We start from the raw sequence: 18036 nt of genomic DNA, 5'->3' as shown, positions 1-18036 counted from the left end.
GGACATGTCCGGCTTTTTGGGCTCCAAATCCCCATCCGGGGGGAAAGCCCAAAAAGCCGGACATGTCCGAGAAAATCGGGGGGGGACGGGACGGCGGAGCGGGGGCTCCGGGGCCGGGCCGGCGGTGCGGTGCCTGGCCGGGGGCTCCGGCGGGGGCTCCGGCGGGGCCGGCACCGGCGGCTCGGGGGCCGGGCCGGCGATGCCGGGCCGGGGGCTCGGGGGCCGGGCTGGCGGTGCCGGGGGCCGGGCTGGGGACCGGCGGTGCGGTGCCGGGGGCCTGGGGGCCGGGCCGGGGACCGCAGTGCTGGGCGGGCCGGGGGTGGTCGGCGGGGCCCGGGGCCGGCACCCCAGGGCCGGGGCCAGCCTGGGCCGCGCCTCCTCCCCCCACACTCCCCCTTACCTGCTTCAGGCTTCCCACGACTCAAATGTTCGCGGGAAGCAGGGGAGGGGGCGGAGACTTTGGGGAGGGGGCGGAGTTGGGGAGGGGGCGGGGCTGGGGGCCCGTGGAGTGTCCTCCTTTGGGAGGCACAAAATATGGTAACCCTAGTTCATTCAGTCCTTCGTTCAAAGTTTCAGCTTGTAGCAAAGTCCTTCCAGAGGTATGAAGCAGGATTGAAGACAAAATGGAGATGAGGCATCAGCCTTATATAGTCTTTTCCAGGTGTAAGAACACCTCTTTGTTCTTACTGTGGAAAATTATGGCAAAATGGAGTCTGGAGTCACATGGGCCAGTCCCTGCATACTTTGCTGAGTCTCAAGGCATATTTGCCTTCTCTCAATGGGTCCATTGTATAGCTGATGGTCCTTAATGGGCCATCAAGCAGGCTAGGCAGAGCTAACACCAGCTTGTCTGGGATGTCACCCAGAAGCATAGCATATGTTTGCCATACAGACAGTATAGAGCCAATATTCCTAACTTCCACTACAAAACTGATACCCACATATAGACAGCATAATCATAACCAGTAAACCATAACCTTGTCTTAGACACCCTGTTTGATCCCCTTTATACAAGATTTGGGTGCCACTACAGGACCTTGGTTGAACAATGATCTATATGGTCCCAGTTTATGTCAATAACGTCACACCCCCGACGCAAACTGGATGCAGGAAGGGATGACACAAACATCACTGACTGCATCCCAAGAGCTCCCCATCCTTGGGTTTGTCTCACTACAGCTAGTATTGGGTTAGAAGCCGTACCAGTGTATAACAGAAATGGTTTATCAAAATCATGTTCAATAACATGATTGAACCTCTTTACAAACTCAAGGTAAAACTTAGTTAGAACAATAGTGGATTGGATCTGCTCTTGCAGCATGGTTCCTGTATGTGTCATGTGATCTTTCCAAGAGCTAAAGAAAACAGCTACTTTATCCATACCAGCTCGGGCAAATGTTTGGAACCCAATTAACATGAAATAAATACAGATATTAATGTTCTTCATAGTACAGGAATCTTGGCATTTAGCCATGAAAGCAATATGGCAGTGTGCCTCAGTCTTCCTGTTCATACAGCACATTAGGTCTGGAATGTCTTTTCCCCTGTGAAAAGTTCCAATACTGTTTACAGGCATTAACTGTGAAACATCAGTGTAACAAGGCCTTTTAACATAACGTGTGTTCTCATGTATTCCTTGTAACATGTTCAAGGGATTCTCCAAAAGATTAGGCACATTGTACATTTTTACAGTTTGTGGCAATAGCAACACATTCATTACAAAATTTACCATTAGCAATAACAACAAGTTCATTGCAAGTGTCCATCTACAATCATGTTTGTCATGCCACCCCTTTGGCTCAATACCATTGGAGTTTGGGCATTTTAGGGTTAACCTGTGGCTTCCCTTTGCAAAATTCAGTTTTCCTCTTTCCTCCTCGTCCTGCAGGATCAAACCCTGATTTCTCTTGCTTAACAGAATTCACTGGCTGATTGGCTGGGCTCTCTGTGCTAACAGCTATTAGCAAGTTCTTCCTCTCCCAGCCAGGCAAGTAATTTGCATTACCACAGACAGGAGCCAGTCCACCAGTTTTCATATTTGTAACTGCTATAATTTCCAAGGCTGGACTCTGTCTTAAAGAGATACCACACAAATCTAAAGAGTCTGAGAATGAGAGTTTGCTTGCTCTCCCCTGCATCCTCAAGCATTTAGCCATAAAACTGCTCTGCTCTGACACATCAGTAACCAAATCTGTCCTCAGACCCTGAAGCACAAACTGCTCATTTAAAGAATTAGCATGGAGACATTCCTGTTCCAACACCATTGTCTCCTCAACAAGTTGGCCCCACACAGCCACTTGGTCATAGGGCTGCCTCAATTCCTTAACAACTTTTACTTCCTCTGAGACCTTCTCAAAGCTACCCACACTGGATCTTTTAAAAGGAAAGTCAGTGGATCCATTCACAACAGACAATTTTTGGCTGCTAGGAACTGAAACTTCCTTGATTAAATCACTCTCACACCCTTCAGTTGCAGGGAACTGCTTGCACAGATTACCATGAGGATTCTTTTCCCCAGGACCTTTTCTAAGCAGTAATTCACCCCTCACAGAAATTCTGCCCTTACCCTCTTCACCTAGGGCTTGCTCTAAAGGAACATTTCCCTGAGCAACAACAGACTCTGCCTGGGTCTTACTTACATTCAGGATCACCTTTGTCCCATCAGGCAGATTTCTACACGATCCCCTTTCAGGCAAACCCATAGACTCACTAGATGAATTTCAGAGTAACAGCCGTGTTAGTCTGTATCCGCAAAAAGAAGAACAGGAGTACTTGTGGCACCTTAGAGACTAACAAATTTATTAGAGCATAAGCTTTCGTGGACTACAGCCCACTTCTTCGGATGCCATTCTCCCCAGCAGACACAGACTTAGGACCATTCCCTTCCTGGGCTTTAGTTGAATCCAGAACCAACTCTGAGACAACTGAATTATTCTCAACCATCACAGGCCGAAAGGCACCTTCTGTCTGCTCCACAGACAAAAAAAGAGTTGGAGACACATTTTCCTTCACTAGACATACAGTTTGGGATTTCATTTCCCTTGTCCCAGCACCCCGGGCTGTTCACAGACAACTGCTTGGAGACTGGGGTAGCTTCCTCCATAGGCAAGTCAATACCCCTGACAGACACAGGCACTTTTCCTTCACTGTCGCTATTCTTCGCACAGGAAACAGGTAAGGGATAGGGACACTCATCTTCCACTCTCCTTGCCTTCCCAAACTGCTGACTAGATAAAGCCATCAGCTCACAAGACTGCCTAGGCTCATCCAAAATCTCCTTGTCCTCCTCTCCCTTCTCTTGATCTAATTCCAGATTTACTTCTGAGACATTAGATAGACATTCAGAAACTTCATTCACAGCCAAACAGCTACTTTCCAAAAACAAACTTTTGGAGAAACCTTCCATAGACACAACCTTAGGATCAATCCTCTCCTGTGCCTGGTTTGTATTAATTTGACTGACCATAGCTTTAATATCATTTCCAATCATAATATCCTTAGGGATTGTGTCTTTTACTCCCACTACCATGGTGCCCTCCAATCCCTTTCATTTCAGGTGGATTTTAGCCAAAGGCACCCTGACAAAATACTCAGATAAGGCTACAACAGTTACATCTTCACCTGGCAAATAATCTTCCTTCCTGACAAGACTTGCTTTAACCAAAGTGATATCTGCTGCGGTGTCCCTCCATGCCATACACCTCACTCCATTCACTTCTACACTGCTAATAAACTCTACATTATTTCCCCCATATTTAGCTTTAATGTGAGTTTTAAGGTCAAATTCTTCAGAGATCACAGAAACAGCATTTGCACACAGGGCACCAATGCTGGGCTCTGTGTGGTTTGCCTGTGAGTTTACAACAACAGAGTTAGCATTTGCCGTGGCATTTGGGGTTGCTGGTTTTGGGCTGCCCTTCAGTGTCGGGCAGTCTGGTCTCATGTGGCCCAGCATACCACAGTGATAGCATGTAACCTGTTCCATCCTGGGATGTGAGTTCCTACCCTCCGGGCCCCCTTGAACTCCTTTAGAAGAGTCAGGTTTACTTTTAAATCCTTCCCTCCTCTTGAACCGGGGAGAATGGTGATTACTTTTCCCCAGGGTTTTACACCCTTCTCAAGCCCCGTTTTGGGTATGGGCATCCGCAATCTCTGCTGCCCGTAGGACTGACTCAGGGTCCCTGTCACACACAGCTGCTCTCACATTGTCAGGCACAATGTCTAAGAACTGTTCCAAAGTTATTAAATCCAGCAGTTTTTCAAAACTCCCATGAACCTTGGCTCCCACAACCCACTTTTTAACAAAACCCATCAGCTTATGAGCACATTCTACAAAAGTACAATCCTTAGACATTTTAAACTCTCTAAACTTAACTCTGTAAGATTCAGGAGTAACTTTGAACCGCCTTAACACAGAATCTTTAAACCGCCCATAATCTAAGGCTTCTTGTTCCCCCAATTCATTAAATACCTCCCTGGCTTTTCCAGTCAGTCTGGTCAGCAGGACAGGCATTCGCTGACCCTCGGGGATCTGGTACAGATTGCAGAGGCGTTCAAAGGTAGACAAAAACTCCTCTATATCCTCAGTATTGTTGTAAATGGGACACATCCTTTCCCAGTTTTTCTCATGGTGGGGGGGAAGTGGAGTACCAGGTGGGGATGACTTTCTCCGCTCTTCCAGTACTTGGAGCTGAAGTCTGGCCGTCTCCTGTTCAGCAGCGAGCAGCTCTAGACGCCCCTTACGAGGTCTCTCTTCTCTCTCATCTGCCTCCTTCTTTCTTTGATCGGCTTCTTTCTCTCTCTCTCTTTCTAACTCTGCTATTTTTTGCTTCTCCAGCAATCGAAGATCTGCTAGCTTCTGTTCATGCTCAAATTGCAGTTTACTTGTTGCCTTTTGCACTCTAATATTTTCTGCATCTTCTGTAGCCGCAGGTAAGGGCTGGTTTCAGGGTAGCAGCCGTGTTAGTCTGTATCCTCAAAAAGAACAGGACAGTCTCTACGCAAAAGAATTAATGGACACAAATCTGACATCAGGAATCATAATACTCAAAAACCAGTGGGAGAACACTTTAACCTGTCTGGTCATTCTATGACAGACCTGCGGGTGGCTATCTTAAAACAGAAAAACTTCAAAAACAGACTCCAACGAGAGACTGCTGAGCTGGAATTGATATGCAAACTAGACACAATCAACTCAGGATTAAATAAGGACTGGGAATGGCTGAGCCATTACAAACATTGAATCTATCTCCCCTTGTAAGTATTCTCACACTTCTTATCAAACTGTCTGTACTGGGCTAGCTTGATTATCACTTCAAAAGTTTTTTTTCTCTTACTTAATTGGCCTCTCAGAGTTGGTAAGACAACTCCCACCTGTTTATGCTCTCTGTATGTGTGTATATATATATCCTCAATGTATGTTCCACTCTATATGCATCCGATGAAGTGGGTTGTAGCCCGCGAAAGCTTATGCTCTAATAAATTTGTTAGTATCTAGGGTGCCACAAGTATGCCTGTTCTTTTTCAGGTAAGGGCTGTGCTCTTGCTCCCTGATCACTGGCTATTAACAGATTTCTCAGTTCTTCCTTTGTAGCTTTCTTTCTAAAGCTTATCCTCTTTGCTCAGCCATTGTAGCAGCTCTTTAACCAACAAAACTCTCAATCCCAAAATTCAAATTTGGATAGCGTGGGGTTCTGACCCAAAGCTTAATTGACCTGATTCTGTGGATCCAAGGACGACTACGCCACTGTGACGATGCGGCTTTGGTGGGACCCAACTGAGAGTGCCAACTCAGGACAAAGTGCTTAAACAGGGCAGTTACAGCCCAAGGCTGGGGTTTTTCCACCTCTAAGGCAAACCAAACCAGCCAGACTAAGAGGACTTTGGTCTCACCCCACTGGCTAACCACAAGTCACACAAGCAATTCCCTTAGACACTCCAGTTTCCCAGTATCACCATCAGTGCTACTCATTATGGGGACAAATGGTTATGAAAACCAATACCCCAGTAAAAGAAAAAAGGTTCTTCTGATCCCATAGGACCAAGCCCCAGACCCAGGTCAATATACAAATAAATAAATTAAATAAATATAAATTAATGGAGATATCCCATCTCCTAGAACTGGAAGGGACCTTGAAAGGTCATCGAGTCCAGCCCCCTGCCTTGACTAGCAGGACCAAGTACTGATTTTGCCCCACATCCCTAAGTGGCCCCCTCAAGGATTGAACTCACAACCCAGGGTTTAGCAGGCCAATGCTCAAACCACTGAGCTATCCCTCCCCCCTAGCAGGACCAAGTACTGATTTTTGCCCCAGATCCCTAAGTGGCCCCCTCAAGGATTGAACTCACAACCCTGGGTTTAGCAGGCTGATGCTCAAACCACTGAGTTATCCCTCCCCTAATCAGATCTTACCCACAAATCACGCTGTTGCCAATCCTTTAGAATCTAAAATCTAAAGGTTTATTCATAAAAGAAAAAAGATAGAGATGAGAGTTAGAATTGGTTAAATGGAATCAATTACATACAGTAATGGCAAAGTTCTTGGTTCAGGCTTGCAGCAGTGATAGAATAAACCGCAGGTTCAAATTAAGTCTCTGGAATACATCCCCCGCTGGGATGGGTCCTCAGTCCTTTGTTCAAAGTTTCAGCTTGTAGCAAAGTTCCTCCAGAGGTAAGAAGCAGGATTGAAGACAAAATGGAGATGAGGCATCAGCCTTATATAGTCTTTTCCAGGTGTAAGAACACCTCTTTGTTCTTACTGTGCAAAATTACAGCAAAATGGAGTCTGGAGTCACATGGGCCAGTCTCTGCTGAGTCTCAAGGCGTATCTGCCTTCTCTCAATGAGTTCATTGTATAGCTGATGGTCCTTAATGGGCCATCAAGCAGGCTAGGCAGAGCTAACACCAGCTTGTCTGGGGTGTCACCCAGAAGCATAGCATAAGTTTGCCATACAGACAGTATAGAGCCAATATTCCTAACTTCAACTACAAAACTGATACACACATATAGACAGCATAATCATAACCAGTAACCCATAACCTTGTCTTAGACACCCCATTGACCCCCTTTATACAGATTTGGGTGCTACTACAGGACCTTGGTTGCAACAATGATCTATATGGTCCCAGTTTATGTCAATAATGTCACAGGGGGGCTGGGCTGGCAGGAGCTGTGGGTTGGGATTGAGAGGAACTGGCAGAGCTGGGGGGGCTTGGCTGGCAGGGGCTGTGGGTCAGGAGTGAGGGGCACCGGCAGAGTTGGGGAGCAGGGAGCAGAGGAGGGAGCCCATGCTCATAGAACCATAGAATATCAGGGTTGGAAGGGACCTCAGGAGGTATCTAGTCCAACCCCCCTGCTCAAAGCAGGACCAACCCCCAACTAAATCATCCCAGCCAGGGCTTTGTCAAGCCTGACCTTGAAAACTTCTAAGGAAGGAGATTCCACCACCTCCCTAAGTAACCCATTCCAGTGCTTCACCACCCTCCTAGTGAAACAGTTTTTCCTAATATCCAACCTAAACCTCCCCCACTGCAACTTGAGACCATTGCTCCTTGTTCCGTCATCAGGTACCACTAGGACTCTGCACTTGTCCTTGTTGATCCTCATCAGGTTTCTTTTGGCCCAATCCTCCAATTTGTCTAGGTTCCTCTGTATCCGATCCCTACCCTCCAGCGTATCTACCATGTCTCCCAGTTTAGTGTCATCTGCAAACTTGCTGAGAGTGCAGTCCACACCATCCTCCAGATCATTAATGAAGGTATTGAACAAAACCGGCCCCAGGACCGACCCTTGGGGCACGCCGCTTGATACCGGCTGCCAACTAGACATGGAGCCATTGATCACTACCCGTCAAGCCCGCCGATCTAGCCAGCTTTCTATCCACCTTATAGTCCATTCATCCAGCCCATACTTTTTATGAATAGCTGGGGGCTGTGGGTTGGGAGTGAGGGCACCGGCAGAGCTTGGGAGTAGCAGGGGCTGTGGGTCGGGAGTGAGGGCACCAGCAGAGTTGGGGGACAGAGAGCAGAGGAGGGAGCCCAGGGGCTTACACAGACAGGGGCTGTGGGTCGGGAGTGAGATGTGTCTCTGTTCCATGCTCAGCTCCACCCTGCCGGGGGCTGAGGCCATGTGCTGAGCCAGGACAAGGTAGGAGCTGAAGAGGGTTTGTTGTTGCAGGCGTTTTTCCAGGAGGCCTATCTGACAGAGCACCCCGAGGACCAGGCCAGTATTGAGAAGCTGCAGGATCTGATCGCCTGGCAGGTACCTCCCCTCTTGCTGCAGGGCTCCCCAGCATCCCAGGGCTTCCTGGGGGTGTTTCTGCCCAGCCTCCTGCAGCCAGGAGCCCCCTCAGCAGCTGCTCCAGGCAGAACATTGGAGGATCCTTAGAGTTCCCCAAACGGGGGATCGTCTCCTGAGCCCTTTGCCCTGGGCAGGCTGCTGCCCATTCTGGCACCAGGCACTGACCCCTCAGCCCTGCCAGGCCCATGTGGGTGCTGCCCTGCCCCCGTTGCTCCCCAGCCCTCCACCCAGGGACCCTTGTCCCTGTAGCGCCTGGGTTGTGTGAGCCAAGGCCCGTGTCCATCCTGCGGGCGCTGGCACTGGGCCTGTTTCCCGGCAGATTCCGCTCTTGGCAGAGGGGATCCGGATCCACGGCAGGAAGGTGACTGAGGACCTCAGGCCCTTCCATGAGCGCATGGAGCAGTGCTTCGTGCAGCTGCGAGCCAAGGTGGAGAGCCAGTACGGCCTGCGGGAGCTGGTGAGTGCTGGGCGGGCAAGGGGTGGGAGTGGGTGGGGGGACAGGCAGGGGATGGGAGAGGCTGCCTGCAGGCCATGGGTGGGGGCAGGTCAGCAGAGGCAGGGTTAGCGGGGACGCCTGGCAGGCTGGGGGCAGGGGCAGCGGGGGCAGGGGCAGCGGGGCCGCCTGGCAGGCTGGAGGCAGGGGCAGCGGGGCTGCCTGGCAGGCTGGGAGCAGGGTCAGCGGGTGCAGGGTCAGCGGGGCTGCCCGGCTGGCTGGGAGCAGGGGCAGTGGAGGCAGCGTCAGTGGGGCTGTCTGGCAGGCTGGGAGCAGGGTCAGCGGGTGTAGGGTCAGTGGGGTGGAGGTGCTAAGGAGATGGACGTTGAGAAGCCGAATGGTTTCTCTGTGCCCCAGGGAGGGGGGCAGGGGCCTGCAGGGAAGGGGGTGGAGCTGGCACCCAGGGCTGGAGCGGGGCTGACGAGTCAAAGGCTAACGTACAAGGCAGCCAGCGAGTGGCTGGGCCCAGAAGGCCCATCCAGGAGCCGGGAGCAGTTTCATGCAGCAGTTGAGCTGCCAGCAAAGCCCCCCAAATGAGCCAGGTTGTGACTCGCTGTAAACTGGCGCTGGGTGGGCTGGGTGCCCGCAGGCCATGAGCCTGAGCCCTGGACCAGGGAAGGTGCTGGCAGTCGAACAATGAAACACCTGGAGCTCACTCCAAGAGGGGCTCGGCAGCTGCAGAGCAAGATCTTTCGGCGTCTCTGTACCTGGTCGCCAGCCAGCAGCTGCCATTCGAATGCCCTTGGCAAAGCCTCTCATAGGAGCCTGGTAAGGAACCAGTCGCTGTGGGGTGAGGGCGAAGCACTGCCCTGGAGCAGAAGGCTCAGAACAGAGCAGGGATCGATGGTCTGTTTCCATCAGAGCAGAGGGGTCACAGCAGGGCCCCAGGGGGAGACTGGGGTTTCAGATATTTATTAACAAGCTGGAAAAGGGATGTGTGAATCTCCAGATGGCACAAAGGTATTGAGGGGAGCCGTGCCCAGAGGAGCCCGTGAGGAATTTGAGGGACTGATGGAGGGGAAAAGGCAGCATGCTGGCAAGCACAGCTGGGATTCAGGGTTGACTAATATGAAGTAACACACATTGGAGGGTTTAATCTGAACTTGTCATGTGCCTTCTCAGGGCCTAACTTAACAGTGCAGACGCCCCCCCGGTTACACAAACCCGACTTACGCAAATCCGCATTCTTGGGAAAAGTTCCGTAAGCTAGAAATAGGAGGGTTTTGGGTTTTTTTTTTTTTGCGTAATAGTCGGGTATACGTTTCCGACTTATGCAAAATTCGAGTTACGCAAGGTGTTCCGGAACGTAACGCTTGCATAAACCAGGGAGCGTCTGTATCCTCCCAGCAAACAGACCCAGCGTCGCTGGGCAGCTCAGTCTGACCTCGACACAATGTGCAGCAAACGAGCCGCCGAGCTGCAGGACAGGCAGGAGAATAATGCAGCGAACAGTCTAATGCTGCCCTGTAGACGGGGTGCGGCCCATCTGGATGTGCTGCGCAGTGCCGGCGCCTGGCTCCTGCAGGGCAGCACAGAGCGGTGCTGAGATGACTGATGAGGGCGTTCAGGGACTGACCAGGCTGGGGGGTTGTTCCCTTCGAGAGCAGACAGGTGCGGGGGTGGCTGAGGGGGCAGCAGAGCCCCGTATTCCCTGTCTCTCGGCGCATGGATGTGGAGGGGACAGTCAGTGCAACTCAGCAGGAAAATTGGAAAAAGTAACCAGTGTTTCATGTGGCTCTTGGATAGCCTGTGGCACTCATGGCCACAAGCTGTTGCTGAGGCCCAGAGCTCACCAGGGTTCATAGAGGGACCAGCCCCGTTGAACGAGACCATCCAGAGCTGGCACAGTAAATACTGAATAACCGAGTGTGGCAGGGCTAGAACCGCGGGCATGAACCCGACCGCTGGCTGGCGGGTCGGGAGGGGCAGGTTAACCTGGCCTCCCAGCGGCAGGGCTGCTGCTGGCCAGTCTCCAGGACGGGCAGCTGGGCCAGTCCAGTCCGGTGCCTTCTCATGCTCCAAGGCGAGCCGGCGGAAGGGCGGGTGGGGGCGATTGCGCCTTCCCTGCTGCTCCCAGTGCCCTGTCCGTGCTGCTCCCCTGGGGCTCTGTCCTCGGCTCCTGCCTTTGGGCGAGCGCCCGCGTCCCTGCTCAGCCTCCCCCGGCCGCAGACCCGTGTCCGCACTGAGCCAGCCCCAGCCCCCTCCTCCCTGTGAAGCCCCGACCCCCGCTGGGCTCTCTCCGTTGCCCCAGCGCTCCAGTGGCCATGCTGCCGGGGGAGCAGGAGGGGAGCTGCCCTGTGGCGTGGGGGCAGGGGCTGGGCTGGGGGAGGGGGCGACAGGCCTGGCTGGAGCTGGGGAGAGAAGCTCAGCCTTGGCCCCCCGGCTCCTTGTGCTCGCAGCCCTTCCTGGAGGAGAGGCGCGGAGGCCGCCCCCACTCCAAGCTGTGGGGCCCAGAGACGGAGCCACCCAGCCGCCCGCACCAAGACAGGTGAGTCTTGGAGCCAGGGAGCAGCCCGGCTCTGCCCTCCCCCCTCAGCCACTGGCCGCCCTCCCAGCCTCGCAGCCCATCCCCCCCGGGACTGCCCTCCCCTCCCCCCTCAGCCACTGGCTGCCCCCCTAGCCCCACAACCCATCCCCCCCGGGACTGCCCTCCCCTCCCCCCTCAGCCACTGGCCGCCCCGCAGCCCATCCCTCCCGGGACTGCCCTCCCCTCCCCCCTCAGCCACTGGCCGCCCTCCCAGCCTCGCAGCCCATCCCTCCCGGGACTGCCCTCCCCTCCCCCCTCAGCCACTGGCCGCCCTCCCAGCCCCGCAGCCCATCCCCCCCGGGACTGCCCTCCTCTCCCCCCTCAGCCACTGGCTGCCCTCCCAGCCTCGCAGCCCATCCCTCCCGGGACTGCCCTCCCCTCCCCTCCCCCCTCAGCCACTGGCCGCCCCCCCAGCCTCGCAGCCCATCCCCCCCGGGACTGCCCTCCCCTCTCAGCCACTGGCCGCCCTCCCAGCCCCGCAGCCCATCCCCCCCGGGACTGCCCTCCCCTCCCCCCTCAGCCACTGGCTGCCCCCCCAGCCCCACCCTGCCTCGCTGTCCCTCTCCTCCCAGCTCCTGCCCTCCCTTCCCCCCTCACCCTCCCCTCTTTCCAATCTACATCGCCCCCTGCCCCCCCATCGCTGCCCCCACCTGCTCTCACAAGGCCCCTGCGGGTGGCTGCAGCACGGAGCCCCCTCCCTCCAGGAAGTCGGTGCCCTGTGCTCCTGAGCGTCCCCCTGAGGCCGAGGAGCGCAAGAGCGACCGCAAGGAGAATCGCGGCAGCACCTTCTTTGGGTACCGGCGGCAGGAGCAGCGCCAGTCCGTCCTGGAGTCCCCGGAGCCCAAGGTAAAGCTGCCCCCGGCATGAGCCGCGTTCCCCTGCATGGCACCTCCCCAGCCCATGGCCCCTGCCGGGCCTGCACCCCCCACGCTGTGGGCTGCGTCCTCCCCAGCACGTGCCCCTCGCTGTGCCCCCTGCATGCTGCGAGCCGTGGTGCCCTCGCTGCCCTGGGCAGGTGCCCGAGCACAGCGGAGCTGGGACATGGCCCTGAGGCCTGCCTAGGTGAGAGCGGCCTGGCCTGCCGCACAGAGCCCCGGAGTCTATTCCCAGCTCAGCTGCTGGGTGAGGCCCAGCCCCTCTGTGCCTCAGTTTCCCCATCTGTGAAAGGGGGATAACAAGATGAGCTAGAGGATTCATATTACTCCCCCACTCAGCTTGTGCCAGCAACCCCTGCGCCCCAACGCTGTGTCCCTGCGCCCTGTGGGCTGGCCCCAGCTTGGCCGTTGCTGCTGGCCCATTAGGTGTCTGGGAGGAGGTTGGCACCTGCTGTCCCGGGACCAGGAGCCCAGGGCTGGGGACCTGAGCTGCTGCCCCTTGCTCCCCCAGGAGGAGAAGTGGAGACTCTCCCGGAACATGACTGAGAGCTGCCTGGCCGGTGCCGAGGGAAAACAGCCACCCCCGGAGAGAGATGCCAGCGCTGCATCCCCTACTGCAACAGGTACGGACACCCCCTTCTCCCCCCAGCACGGCACATCCGGGCACCCCCTTTCCCTCCCCCCCAGCGTGGCACGTCCGGGCACCCCCTTCCCCTCCCCCCCAGCATGGCAGGTACGGCCACCCCCTTCTCCCCCAGCACGGCACATCCGGGCACCCCCTTCCCCTCCCCCCCAGTGTGGCACATACAGGCACCCCCTTCTCCTCCCCCAGCACGGCACATCCGGGCACCCCCTTCCCCTCCCCCCCAGCATGGCAGGTACGGCCACCCCCTTCTCCCCCAGCACGGCACATCCGGGCACCCCTTCCCCTCCCTCCCAACATGGCACGTCCGGGCACCCCCCCCCCAGCGTGGCATGTCCGGGCACCCCCTTCCCCTCCCCCCCAGCGTGGCATGTCCGGGCACCCCCTTCCCCTCCCCGCCAGCATGGCAGGTACGGCCACCCCCTTCTCCTCCCCCAGTGTGGCACGTCCGGGCACCCCCTTCCCCTCCCCCCCAGCGTGGCAGATACAGACACCCCCTTCCCCTCCCCCCACAGCATGGCAGGTACAGACACCCCCTTCCCCTCCCACAGCACCGCACGTCCAGGCACCCCTTCCCCTCCCACCCAGCACAGCACGTCCAGGCACCTCCTTCCCCTCCCCCCCAGCATGGCAGATACAGACACCCCCTTCCCCTCCCCCCCAGCGTGGCAGGTACAGACACCCCCTTCCCCTCCCCAGCACAGCATGTCTGGGCACCCCCTTCCCCTTCCCCAGCACGGCAGGTACAGACACTCCCTTCCCCTCCCCCTCAGCACGGCATATCCGGGCATCTCCTTCCCCTCCCCCAGTGCGGCAGGTACAGACACCCAGGGCTGGGATCGAAGGGGGCTGCGGGTCGGGGCTGAGAGGCACCAGTGGAGCTAGGGTGGGGGTGTCCGGGCCACACCCGCTCTGTTGAGCCATTGCCAGCAGCTCGGTGGTTATCTGGGTTGGTCCCGGACCCGGTGGGATGGATTTGCCCCAGATACACAAAATCGGATTCTTGTGGAAACCAGAGTTGCTGGGGCCGCCCCTCCTCAGTGTCGCTATTGTCTGGGTGAAAGTCCCGTCGCAGGCTCCAGCAGGGCCGTGTGAAGGCATTTCTGCCCGAGCACCCCATGGAGGGGGCTGCAGACTGGCCATGGAGAGTCTCGGGGGGGGGGGGGGGGACCCCTCTGCGTAACCTCCCCCCCGCCCGCCGCCGCCCCCCCCCCCCCCCCCCCGTCAGTGCCCTGGTGAGCTGCTTCCTCCGCTGTGCGACCCTGGTCATCAGCACCGAGGCCTCGTCTGTGCTCCCGGTGCCGCAGTGCTGGTCACCTCTGTACACCAAGCCTCAGCCAGACGGGGTCCTGCCTGCGTGACGCCTGTTCGGGGGCACTGGAGCAGCTCTCCCATGAGCGCTCGCTCTGCTGGGGCCCAGGCACCGCTGCGGCTTGTTGGCGCAATGTCCTGGCCCGGAGCCATGTGGAGCCCAGCACTGCGCTGTAGCTGGGGCTCGCCTGCGACCGCAGCTCACGCCGGGCTCCCAGCTCCCATGGCCCAGCACTGAGGTAGCGGCCGGAGCCCACAAGGACACTGGCCGGTCATCACCATATAGTGCCTGGGGGGTCTTTGAGGTGCCCTGGCCATGCGAAGCCCTCTCCCTGCCCTTCCCTGCCCCCTAGAGCTCTGAGATTTGGCTAGGGTGAAGGGCCTGAGGGGCCATTTATGCCTTTGGGTCGGGCGGTGGGAGAACAGGCCAGGCCTGGGCACCACCCCAGTGCCCTGCTCTCCTACCCGCGGGGCCAACACAAACCAAGGGCGGGCGCCATAGGGCCAGACGGTCCGAAACCCAGAGGCTGTACAGGGAGTGGCCGGTCCCGGCCTGGCTCGGCTCTCCGGGGGGGCCTGCTGACTCCCTCACAGCCCGTATGTGCCCAGCCGCGGAGCTGGCACCAGGAGGCCATGGGGTAGCGCCGGCTTTGCTCCAGCTGCCATGACAGGGCAGGGCTCAGCGCTGTGTCCTCCTCTCTGTGTGCAGGGGCGTCAGGGTCCACCCGGGGCTTCACAGGACGGGTGAAGAGCGCCAGCAAGGCCCCCCCACTGCCCCGCAAAATCAGCTCCAGTGTGTACGAGACCTTCATGGAGCAGAACGCCGCACCCAACAGTGGGAAGGTACTGGCCATGGCCTGGGCTGCAGGATCTCCCCAGAGCCACATGGGGTGCAGGGCCCAGCCCCCCAGAGCCACATGGGGTGCAGGGCCCGCCCCCCCCCGAGCCACTCACTAATGCTTGTTTCTCTTTGTTTTAGCAGCTGACAGTGGATGGAAGTAAAGGGCTGAAATCACCGCCCCCGCCACCCCCCAAATCCAAGCGCATATCCCCGACCTGAGCTGCCCCACTGCCCATGACCGGCCCCCTCGCTGTCCCGCTCAGGAGGGTGATTTTGCTGATGGAGATGTTTGCTGGCTGCTTGGTCCGGCCCCCACCCCTTTGTGCCCTCCATGCTCCTGCACCCGCCACCCCCCTCCCCCTCCCCGGCTGAGCCCTGGGCCAGACTCATTCGTCTTTCCTACAGCAGCCCGAGCATCCCACCACCCCCTCACTCCAGTTCCCATGTGCTTGGAGCTGCAGAAGCCCCAGCCTAGCTCAGCCTCCCTCTCACAGGAGGCACCAGCCTAGGTCAGGTCTAGGGCCGTCTGCCCCACTGAGGATGGTGTAGGAAACATGGCAGCCAGCAAATCTGCCCCGGTGAAGGGCTGCTGTAGCCCCAGGAGTTAGAGGTCAGCTGCATTCCTGAAGCAGGGCTCTGGGTCCCTCCCCAGCTCTCCTTTTCCTACGAACTAGTTGTGCTCTGGATATTCTCGTTCTAAGGCCCAGCTCCTAAGCCGTCCTGTGGCGGTGAGTTCCACAGGCAAATGCAATGCTGCCTGGGGGAAATATTTCAGTTCTACGGCCTGTCCGTGTGCTGTGAGGCCGGGAGACCAGGGGCTCTGCTGCCCGGTTGCCGAGCAGTTAGTGTTTGATAGACTCAGTCCACACACTCGGCAGGAACAATCCCCAGCAGGTCAGCCCCTTGGTACAGGACGGTTTGCCAGGTCCTGACCCCCTAGGGCTGCGCTGTCCCTGGGCGGGGCTGGAGGTGGGTGGCCCCTGAGCACCCATACACCCCCCCACACACTGGTCCCAGAGCAGCGCCGTAATAGTCTCTGTATCAGCCCCTCCCCGAGGCTGCGACCCCTGGAGCCGTGGTGCAGTGAGCTGCCTGCAGCACCGCTGGGGCCCCTCTGCAGCAACCGCAGATCAGTTCAGCCACGACCACTGCCCATCGCCTGGTCTCAGCCGGCCTCCCGCACTGCGGGCAGCGCCCATGGACTGAGCCCCTCCCGTGTGGGGCAGGAGCCGGCCTGCTGCTGCTGCTCTCGCCCCCGCCTTCGGCCCCGGGCTGCAGCATGATGGGCTTGTGCATCCCCACCATGGGCTCTGCGCCAGGCGAGCTGACCTAGGGCTGGGGCAGCCCCAGGCTTTGTGTTCTGCCCACCCCCAGCAGGCCAGGCCCCGCTGCTTTCCCAGCGCGTACCCGCCGCACTGCTGGTGTTCGTGTGCCTGGGGCCATGGGATGCCTCCAGCTGCCTGCCAATAAAGCGACTAAATCCTCCAGCCTGCGCCCCTGCAAATCAGTGCCCAGGACCGACCTCAGGCCAGCAGTGGCAGGGAGGTGGGGAAAGCGTGAATGCAAAGTCCTAAGGACAAAACAGACTAAGGGGGCTGGGGGAGGTGCTCACAGGGAGCACTGGAGGGGAAGGGGTGAGGGGGGGCACTAGTGGGCAAGGCAGGCGGGGTGGGATGTGTTACCCTGGAGGCAGGGCTGGGTGCGAGGGCTCATGGAGCACTGGAGGGGAAGGGGTGAGGGGGGGCACTAGTGGGCAAGGCAGGCGGGGTGGGATGTGTTACCCTGGAGGCAGGGCTGGGTGCGAGGGCTCATGGAGCACTGGAGGGGAAGGGGTGAGGGGGGGCACTAGTGGGCAAGGCAGGCGGGGTGGGATGTGTTACCCTGGAGGCAGGGCTGGGTGCGAGGGCTCATGGAGCACTGGAGGGGAAGGGGTGAGGGGGGGCACTAGTGGGCAAGGCAGGCGGGGTGGGATGTGTTACCCTGGAGGCAGGGCTGGGTGCGAGGGCTCATGGAGCACTGGAGGGGAAGGGGTGAGGGGGGGCACTAGTGGGCAAGGCAGGCGGGGTGGGATGTGTTACCCTGGAGGCAGGGCTGGGTGCGAGGGCTCATGGAGCACTGGAGGGGAAGGGGTGAGGGGGGGCACTAGTGGGCAAGGCAGGCGGGGTGGGATGTGTTACCCTGGAGGCAGGGCTGGGTGCGAGGGCTCATGGAGCACTGGAGGGGAAGGGGTGAGGGGGGGCACTAGTGGGCAAGGCAGGCGGGGTGGAATGCGCCTGGGGAGGGGGCTAGCCTAAGCCCAGCCGCTCAGGCGAACGAGGCCTGGCTCAGAAAGTAGCTGCATCTCTGAGCCAGCTGGGCAGGGGCACAAGATTCGCTGGCATCCCATCCCCCTCCCATGAAGAGCAAGTGGCCCGGGACCACCCCAGGAGCTCTGGGGCCAGCTGGAGCACAGGTTCCCTGGGGCCAGCCAGGGGGTGGGGCGGGGATGGGGGGTTTCTGCTCCCACACCCAGGCGCAGCACGTCCCTATCCAGCCCTTGCAGCTGTCCAGTCGGGGTCTGTGAGCACAGGCAAACCTACAGCGACCACAAAGAATCCTGCTATGGTCAGACCCCCCCCCCCCACACACACACACCAGGGGCCCAGTCAGCCCATTGGAGACACACAGGGGGAAGAGGGGGGAACACCCAGCCCACACCCCCGCTGCTCTAAGCACTAGACCCCCACATCATTCCCAGAACCAGGACTGGAACCCAGGAGACCTGGCTCCCTGCCCCCCACCCCCTTCACATCGCAGCTGCCTCAAAAAAATGGTTTTTGAGACATTCACTCATCCTGGCAGCCACATCTGGGGCCCTGCGTCACCAGCTTCCTTCGGCCCCTGGTACCCTGCTGCCCTTAGCCCCCCAACGGGGGGCAGCACCAGTAATGCTGCACATGCTGGGCCCACCACAGGAGGCTGGCCAGGTGGGTGGGCACAAGGCCTTGCCCTGTGGGGGGTGGGTAGCAGCTGCGAGCCGGCGCCAGGCAGATGCCAGCTCAGCCTA

At 57.9% G+C, this 18036-nt stretch overlaps 1 protein-coding gene across 3 annotated transcripts in view; it reads left to right on the top strand.

Moving 5' to 3' along the window:
• Positions 1–16469, top strand: part of LOC128838406 (dedicator of cytokinesis protein 2-like) — a 348010-nt gene extending 331541 nt beyond the window's left edge. For 2 of the 3 annotated variants that reach the window (XM_054030559.1, XM_054030558.1), the window contains exons 47-53: positions 8178–8261; positions 8620–8757; positions 11193–11281; positions 12004–12166; positions 12707–12818; positions 14859–14992; positions 15129–16469. In XM_054030559.1, coding sequence (XP_053886534.1) covers positions 8178–8261; positions 8620–8757; positions 11193–11281; positions 12004–12166; positions 12707–12818; positions 14859–14992; positions 15129–15209 — 801 coding nt within the window. In that variant the 3' untranslated portion in view covers positions 15210–16469. The remainder of the gene's footprint in view (positions 1–8177; positions 8262–8619; positions 8758–11192; positions 11282–12003; positions 12167–12706; positions 12819–14858; positions 14993–15128) is intronic. The other variant, XM_054030560.1, reaches the window with a different exon arrangement.
• Positions 16470–18036: the final 1567 nt, after the last annotated feature.

Source organism: Malaclemys terrapin, chromosome 5 (genome assembly GCF_027887155.1).
Source record: "Malaclemys terrapin pileata isolate rMalTer1 chromosome 5, rMalTer1.hap1, whole genome shotgun sequence".
Taxonomy (NCBI): domain Eukaryota; kingdom Metazoa; phylum Chordata; order Testudines; family Emydidae; genus Malaclemys; species Malaclemys terrapin.
The sequence above is the reverse complement of the archived record's forward strand: the minus strand, read 5'-3'. Positions and strand labels throughout refer to the sequence as shown.